The 9513-nt window shown below is 35.5% G+C and overlaps 1 protein-coding gene across 4 annotated transcripts in view; it reads left to right on the plus strand.

Annotated features, from left to right (window-relative positions):
- LOC106871744 (ATP-dependent RNA helicase DDX42) overlaps nucleotides 1-8964 on the plus strand; it is a 48766-nt gene extending 39802 nt beyond the window's left edge. For all 4 annotated transcript variants that reach the window (XM_014918369.3, XM_089363549.1, XM_014918386.3 and 1 more), the window contains 2 exons: nucleotides 2887-3006; nucleotides 5657-8964. In XM_014918369.3, coding sequence (XP_014773855.1) covers nucleotides 2887-3006; nucleotides 5657-5788 — 252 coding nt within the window. In that variant the 3' untranslated portion in view covers nucleotides 5789-8964. The remainder of the gene's footprint in view (nucleotides 1-2886; nucleotides 3007-5656) is intronic.
- Nucleotides 8965-9513: the final 549 nt, after the last annotated feature.

Consider the following 9513-nt stretch of genomic DNA (forward strand, 5'->3'; position numbering starts at 1 on the left):
GAGTGGTTGGCGTTAGGAAGGGCATCCAGCTGTAGAAACTCTGCCAAATCAGACTGGAGCCTGGTGTTGCCATCCGGTTTCACCAGTCCTCAGTCAAATCGTCCAACCCATGCTAGCATGAAAAGCGGACGTTAAACGATGATGATGATATATATATATATATATATGTATAAAGAACTTCCCACCATTTTCCAAAATAAAAAGATACCAATGACAACAACATATTTAAATACATGGGCTTCTGTACAGTCTCCATCTACAAAATCTCACCCCCAGATTATTGGTCAACACGACTTGATTCAAAACTCGGGCAAAATATGTTGTGTAAGTGCATATGGGTTAAGGGTGTTTTGGTGCAGGCAATTTGGTTCTGAGGGATTTAGTGCCACTGATTCTATACAAAAAAGGATGTTTTGATATTTTGTTTATATTCTACATATAAAATGATTTCATTTGCTGGGCGTGGACCACAGTATAAGCTGTAGAGATGCTCAGAATTACTAAATGTAAAACTAAAGAAGCCCTTTTCGCTATACTAGGCAGAAATAATCTTGTTTTATTCTTAACAATTTTTCTCGGTGTAGTGTTGTGATGGCAAGGGAGATAACTCCATGTTTTAACATTTATTTTTCCAAACACTTTAATATTTGTCTGTCTGTCTCTCACCCTGTGTTTGTGTGTGCTTTCAGCACCACATCGTTCATTGCCATAACAGCTTTACCAAAACCTCTGCATCCAATCGTCCTATTTCGTTGCATTTGCTACAACACTTACACTAATATTTCTCATCAGGTCATGAACTACATGCTGTCTTATTATCCTTTCATTTTAAACCTAAGGCTTTTTGCCTACTCTTTTACTTGTTTCAGTTACTTGACTGCGGCCATGCTGGAGCATTGCTTTTAGTCGAGCAAATCTCTCCCAGGATTTATTCTTTGTAAGCCTAGTACTTATCCTATCGGTCTCTTTTGCCGAACTGCTGAGTTACGAGGACGTAAATACACCAACATCGGTTGTCAGGTGATGGTAGCAAGGAACAAACACACACACACACACACACATATATATATATACGACAGATTTCTTTCAGTTTCCATTTACCAAATCCAATCACAAGGCTTTGGTCGGCCTGAGGTTATAGCAGAAGACACTTGCCCAAGGTGCCATGCAGTGGGACTGAACCCGGAACCATGTGGTTGGGAAGGAAGCTACCTACCACACAGCCACTCTTGCCCTATGTAAGAAATTTTAAATATTGTGTCAATAAATAATAATAATAATAATAATAATAATAATAATAATAATAATATTTCTACTCAAGGTACAAGGGCTGAAATTTTGGGGAGTGGGATAGTTGATTATATCGACCTGGTACTTATTATTTTATTGACTCTGAAAGGATGAAAGGCAAAGTTGACCCTGGTGGAATTTGAACCCAAAACGCAATGACTGCCAAGTAAAATATTGCCAGGCATTTTTGCCTGATGTGCTAACAATTCTGCCAGCCTACTGCCTTAATAATAATAATAATAATAATAATAATAATCATCTTTTCTACTAAAGGCACAAGGCCTGAAATTTTGAGTAAGAGGGGACTAGTTGATAACATTGACCCCAGTACTCAACTGGTACTTATTTTATTGACTCTGAAAAGATGACTGGCAAAGTCGACCTTGGTGGAATTTGAACTCAGAAGGTAGCGACGGGTGAAATACCAAAGTTTTTCGTCCAGTGTGCTTAACAATTCTGCCAACTCACCACCTTTACAATAATAATAATAATAATAATAATAATGGTTTCAAATTTTGCCACAAGAGCAGAAATTTTGGGAGACGGGTGAGTCAATTACATTAACACCAGTGTTTCACTGGTACTTATTTCATCGACCCTGAAAGGATGAAAGGTAAAGTCGACCTTGGCGGAATTTGAACTTAGAACTACCAATGGGTGAAATACCACTAAGCATTTTACCCAGTGCGCTAACGATTCTGCCAGCTTGTCATCTTATATAATAATAATAGTAATAATAATAAAGAGCTGTATAACATTTAACTGTGATGAGTCAGCACAGTTATAGATGTACATCTGATATGTATTAGAAGCTATATAGGTTGTCTGCTATCCATGTGTTCCTCACTAAGAAGTTTGCAATAAATTGTCTATTTTTATATATCAAAGCAGGGAGTATCTGTATGGTTACTTGACCTGCTAGAAATAGCAGGGAAATTGTTAAATCATAATCTTTCTGACGGCGAGTTGGCAGAATCGTTAGCACGTTGGACGAAATGCCCGTCGCTACATTCTGGGTTCAAATTCCGCCGACGTCAACTTCACCTTTACACGGCGGTGCATCAGCATGGCCGCAGTTCTAAGCTGAAACTATAAAAAAAAAAATTTTTTAAATGGACATATGCCATAACAGTCTGAAAGTCAAATGGGATCTAATATAGCAGTGTGTGTGTCTGTGTGTTCTCTCTTCTTTGACTCGGGTACTAAGGTAGCCATGTATCTCCTCTAAAGCAAGACACCTGTTTTCTGTTATATTCTGACCTGTTGATCAACTGTCACTAAGCCACCGCCCTCTATACTATTAGGGGTGTTTTGTGGGTTTCTTGGTGACCTCACTAGTACTAGTGCTGTGTAGAAGGTACCCAGTACACTCTGTAAAAAGGTTGGTGTTAGGGAAGGCATCCAGTCACAGAAACCATATTGAAGCTGACATTGGAGCTGAGTGCAGTTGTCTGACTCACCAACTTGTATCAAACCATTCAACTCATGCCAGCATGGAAAAACAGACATTAAATCATGGTGATGATTGTTCTATTTTCAGTTAATATTGATTTTTGATTAACATTGATTAACTTTGATTTTCTTTTTTTTTCTCAGAGTTCTTCAGTGCAGGAATCTAGTTTCAGTGGTTTTAGACCTGCAACATCAACTGCTTCATTAGCCCTGTCTTCTAGGCCACAGAGTGACCGGTTGGCAGCCATAAAGTCAGCATTTGCTGTAAGTATTCTCTCAAATGGAAACCAAACAAATTATCTTTTATTTTACTACAGATTGTTAAACTATATTCTTCTAACACTGTTGCTGTTACATCGCTTTACATGTTGGCATAGAGTTGCACCATCTATCACATATATGAGACGTGTGTTAGAAATATGTTTGTAGAATTAGCAATTAGTAATTTTTTCATAACTTACCTGGTAATTTGGGTACTACTAAACACTTTGTCTTTAAGACTGGTGATATGTAGTTCTCAAGACCTACTTAATTCTTATTTCTTTATTGCCCACAAGGGGCTAAACATAGAGAGGACAAACAAGGACGACAAAGGGATTAAGTCGATTACATCGACCCCAGTGCGTAACTGGTACCTAATTTATCGACCCCGAATGGATGAAAGGCAAAGTCAACCTCGGCAGAATTTGAACTCAGAACATAATAGCAGACGAAATACCGTTAGGCATTTCACCCAGCGTGCTAACGATTCTGCCAGCTCGCCGCCGTTTCTGCCAACCCATGTGTAACTTCCCCAAACGGCTATTTTCAGTTTTTCAGCCATCCATTGGCAGTTACCCATCCACAGCAATGCTGTCATCTTCCCTGTTAAACATTGATCAATGCTTATTCTACCCAGTTATTTTCTAAATTCTAAAATCATTTGCATTAAACTCTTCTTATAAATTAATATTGTACATCCAGCAGATCATACTGCATTACTTTCTAATTTAGATGCAATTACACTCACAAAGTGACCCAGTTTACTTTTTAGCTCACTTAGGTATTATCATTAATGTTAGACAGTAAATTTACAAACTGTTATTCAAAAAGGCTCCCAGCTTGAGAAGCTGCACTCATTTATACAAATGCTTCAAATGAATTTGAAGAATCAATCTTGCTTAAGCCCTCCACTCCTTATAGAATACAGGCCACCAACATCTTCTATCCCTCTTGGTCTCAGCTCTGGGCTGTATATCTCCCTGAAGGGAATGTCTTCCTCTCCCAGATTTTGTTTGTTCTGAATCATCGTTGATGCTTTTGTAACTTATCTTTTGCTAGGTAGGGGTGTTAGCCCTATGGAAACCCATTTTTACTTTTGGAAAGAGCTGATCTATCTTTTGATCTTTCCAGTATGGGAGACTGTACAGGGAGCTTGCACTTCTATTGACATAACTCTTAAGGTCATTGAAGTCCAAAAGTCACCACACTCCAACAAGGACTGGATCTTGTGGTGGAATCTTGCCATGATAGTACGAAAAAATGGTCATCCCATAAGTTCTGTCCGATTTTACCCTTTTAAAAATTAAATAAAATGTAATTGTATTTTAGAATGTCTAATGGAATTAAAAATTATTTTTATGCATTTGTGTACATTTAAACTAATTAAATATTATTTTACAGAATAATAGAATTAAAATTTCTTTGATTAAAACCGTTTCTAACATGGAAGTATCCAAAGAGCATTTAAGGCACATAAGGCTTTATGAGTACAAAAAGGGAAACTCTGCAGCCGAAGCGACTTGAAACACACACTCAGTTTATGGGAAAGAATGCTTGAATGAAAGAACTTGCAGAAGATGGTTTGCAAAATTCAGAAGTGGAGATTTCAGCCTTGTTGATGAAGATCAAACAGGACGTCCAGTTGAGTTTGATGATAAGCTCCTTGAGGTATTACTTGAAGAAAATCCTGCATTATCAGTTGAAGAATTGGCAATAAAGCTTATTTCAAACCAAACAAATGTTCATCTTCAACAACTTAGAAGGGTTCCTACTGGAAAATGGGTGCCTCGTGAATTGTCTGAAAGCAACCGCAAATCCTGAGTTGACATCTGCTCTTCTCTCCATTCTCACAAACTCATTTCACCCTTTTTGGATAGACTTGTGACTGGTAATGAAAAATGGATCTTCTATCGAAATGTTAAACGTAAACAATAGCTTGGTAAAAGGGAAAAAGCTCAACCACAACTGAGAAGGGAACTTCATGGGAAATATTTCTTCTCTCTATCTGGTGGCATTGCAAAGGAGTAATTCACTTTGAATTGTTACCACCTAATGCAACAATCAATGCTCAAGTCTACTGTCAGCAATTAGAGCGTTTGAACCAAGCTTTGAGGAAAAAAAAAGACCCGCTTTAGGGAATCGAAAAGGAGTGATGTTTCATCAGGACAATGCGCAACCCGACACAGCAAAGATCACCTCACAGGAGATCGAAGAGCTTGGTTGGGAAAAAATTCCTCATCCACCTTATTCATTCGACCTTGCTCCTTCAGACTACCATTTATTTTGTAGTCTACAGAATCATTTGGGGGGACATAACTTTCGCAAGCCAGGAGGAGGTCGAAACTGACATTTCAGAGTGCTTCGCTTTGAAACCAAAAGAGTTTTAGAGTGATGGGATTAAAAAGCTTGTAAATAGATAGAAGGAAGTCATAGATAATCAGGGAAAGTACATTGATGATTAAATTTCAATTAAATATAACATTTGATCACTTGTTTCCTTCAAAATTTGGACAGAACTTATGGGATGACCTGATATTTAGCAATCTGTTTCTAGTCCAAAATTAGTGAGTAATGACTTGATTCTTTGGAAAGTTATTGTTTTTTTTATCCTTTCAAGATTTTTCATTGAAGTACATGTTTCTATTTTATTTAGGCTCAATTCAAATCGAATTTTGTGGCTGCATCAGAAGAAAACAACACACAATTAATGCACCAACCTAAATTAAGTGAAAATACGGAGTTACAGCCAGACAGTAAACGCCGTAAAAAAAGTCGGTGGGATTAACTTTATCATTTTTATCAGTTAAGAGCAAAGTGCTTCTCTCACCATCAACATGACACTTTTTACTCAGTTACAGTTACACGCTATCAACTCCTCCTGAATGGGACAATAGTACTACAACTGCCTTTATTACAGTGTCTGTTTTGTTTCTTAGCCAATAAATCCATCAATCTTTACTTTTTCTATCACCTTCTCTCTTCTTAATCTGTGTATTTCTTACAGACCTCTCCCTCTAATTCACACACATAACGATTTTTCCCCCCCTTCTTTTCTTCATTCCTTAAAACTTCCAAATCACCCTCTCTTCTTGATTCACCATAACATTGTAAATACATTACAATTAAATTGAATGCATTTATATTTTCTGAAAAAAAAAACAAGTATAAAAATGTAAATAGGCTGCCCATTTAGGACCACCTACTTATTTTAGCACTACATTTAGATATTATGAAGGACATAAAAGTATAATTTATATATATATATCCACATCCTTGGTGCTGAGATTTCTTTCTACCCATCACCTGCTTCCATATTATGTTAATCACAATCATACATTTGTTATAAGAAGTAGTAATATTTCAAGTATTTAGTTTTGAAATCAAAATATTGGTTCTGGAGTCACATGTCTTTGTCAGATGTTTTTTTTTTTTATAATAATTTATTCTTTTTCATCCTAATCTGTCCCCAGATTGTTGTGTGAGAGATGAACTTAACCAGTGATTCACTAACTAACATCACTTGAATATTGATTTACAAGTTCTCTCAATGTTTGATCTTTAATCTCATGTGATTATCTTCCTCAAAATATTGTCTTTTTCCCTGGTGAACAACAACAACAATTAGCAGCTTGCTCTTTTTTCAATATATTAGGAATGGAAACCAAGTCGTATCATTTCTCTCTCTTCTCATTATCATGCCAATTTCATACTATGTTGCTAACTACAGGTCAGCTTAAACTTCTGTTAATATCTGTATAAGAGCAGTTATACAAAATATGAACAATATGAACATAAGTTTGATCTCTAGTTAGACATAGTGTACAAGGATACAGAAGAAACCTTTTACAGATATAATCTGACTATTTTTAATTATTTTTAGCTGTTTTATGCCATTTGAAAGTATTGCAGGTTGAATGAACTGCTAGTAGTGCCACTGTTGCAGAACCTCATTGGAAAGGAAGGATATTCTGAAATAGTGTCTTAAATGTAATTCTAGCTCCATAACAAGACTTGAACCTTAAACAATACAATACTCCTGTTGTCCAAACAGAATTATATTCTCATGACATTTATTTATTGGTTCTTTTGACTAATCCTGCAAAAGTTAAAGGTCTCGGACATTGACATGACATGGTGCCAGTGATGTGGAACCCTTCAGTCAGCAATATAACATATCATTTCTCAACCATCCCTGACTTTTGATAAATAGTAATAACTTTATGGAAACTTGTTTGTTTGTTTAGTGCCACTGCTAGCTTTAGCATTTTTATCATATCAAGTGATGGTTTCCATGTGTCTTCCAATTGCTTCGAATAGGCAAGACAATTATAAATTATGTTAATCTGCCTATTGTGAAAGCATTTCAGGATTATTCAATAATAAAAAAAACTGGCTTAGCATTTGATGAGGGAAATATTTCTAATATATTGATAAGATATTGGAAGATTATCAGTAGCCTTTTTCTATTAAGAAAAAACAAATCCTTCAAGTGTGAAATTAAAGATTACCTCTGAGGTTTACACAACAAGCGTGTGTAGATGAAACACTTACAGGATTTTCAAGGATTAATACTCCAAAACAAAACGGAGTTGAACAGAGTTTCTCTTTAATGAAAGAGAGCAACACATGTTTATAGCCTGGTTGTTTTTTTATAATTTCCACTACGTTGTTTTAATCTTCAAGAATTAGTCCAGCTGAACTCAAAACTAGAAATGGATAGATCATTTAAACCATGACACACACTCAGATTTGCAAATATGTAGGTTTAGATGTTGGTAGTAATATTTAAGTGTTTAAAGCTCTGTTTTCTTGCCCTTATTAATATATTCTTAAAATGGTTTTAATTTCTCTTTATTTAAAGCATTGACCATGTGACAGGTTCTTGTGAACCAATGACAATGTTTTGAATAATCAGGCATAGCTGTGATATGAGGTGTTTCAGCTGTGACCATAATGTCTATGATTACATGATGCAATGTAGCTTATTTTTAAAGTAGTAGGGTGTGATTTAAGGTAGGTTTTATTGTTTCTAGAAGGTATAGAGATCATATAGAAGCTGCCTTATTGGCTTGAACTAAGTAATTTCCATGGTAACAATGTTTCAGGTGACTGACCGAAATGCAAGAGAAAATTTCATTCAAAGGTGGTTCTGTTTGTAGCTCATTGCTACAAATGTTAACATGTGTTCATTATTCAAATCCAAGTTTTGTAACAGCTCTCTGTCTAAGAATTAAAATTTTATTTTTTAAAAACTCTTGGATAAATACATCTAAGAGTGCCCTTAGCTTCTTTGAGGCTAATTTTAGATTGTAATTGATAAATCTAAGATCTATTCTTAATGGTTTAATTTTTTTTTAATATTAAATACACTAGTCTTGAAATCTAATTGCTGGCAATCATTATAGTGATGAGCTCCCAATAAACTGAATCTGGGCAGCCCAGTTTTATTTTACAGTTGTTAACCATGTCACTTCACTTCCATTACTAATATCCTCAAACTGTCATGTCCTCTTCCCTATAAATTCGAATTACTGAATGTAAAATGGAGACTCTTGTATCTCTTTAAGAACAAAAAATACATCCAGTAACAAGTTTTATTTATTTTTTTTTGTTGTCCTTTTGAAATATTTTTACTGTACAATGTAAAAACAATAGCTCAATATTAGTCTTTCAGACACAATATGATGCTGATATTTCACTGTTCTTCTTACTTTACTGGAGAAAAAAAAAATGAAATAATACCTTTGACATTTCTCAGCTGTCCTCAAATTTGTTAACAAATTGTAGTTTGTATTTGTTTTTAATAAAGATGTGGACTACGTGGCTCTCATCCCCTTCCCAACAATTTGATGTTATTTTCTGAATGAAAATAAGAAAATATATTAAACTGATAAAAGCATGTTCTATATGAAAATAAATAATTCAGCCCTGACATTCTTAGAGCTGAGAATTTTAGAGTAATGTATTTGGTTTTGTTTGTAATTTGTTGGATTGTGTTTTATCTTTTTTATTTGCTGGAGTTTAGTTGAACAAATCAATCCGAGTACTTACTTAAGTCTGGTGCTTATTCTATTGGTTACCTTTGCTGAACTGCTAAGTTATGGGGGACTTAACCCTTTAGCATTTAAACAAGCCATATTCAGCCAAAATATTCTACTGGTTTTATGTTCAAACTGGCCAGGTCCAACCTCTCATACCTACCCTACACTGTCATTCACAAAAATAAACGTCACATCATTGAGATCTGAAAGTTACAGGACAATGCAGGATTAATTCAAAACAATGTGGATAAATAAGGATTACATTTGACAGAATAAACTGAATGCTAAAGGGATGAACGGATCACCACTAGTTGTCAAGTGGTGGCAGGGACAGACACACTAACCAACTACCACTTTTACTAACAAAGCTTTGGTTGACCCAGGTCATAGTGGAAAAAAAACAAACTCACCCACGGTCCATGCAGTGGGACTGAACCTGAAATGATATGGTTGCAAAGTAAATTCCTTA

This window comes from Octopus bimaculoides, chromosome 1 (assembly GCF_046866305.1).
Source record: "Octopus bimaculoides isolate indiv1 chromosome 1, ASM4686630v1, whole genome shotgun sequence".
Classification (NCBI taxonomy): Eukaryota; Metazoa; Mollusca; class Cephalopoda; order Octopoda; family Octopodidae; genus Octopus; species Octopus bimaculoides.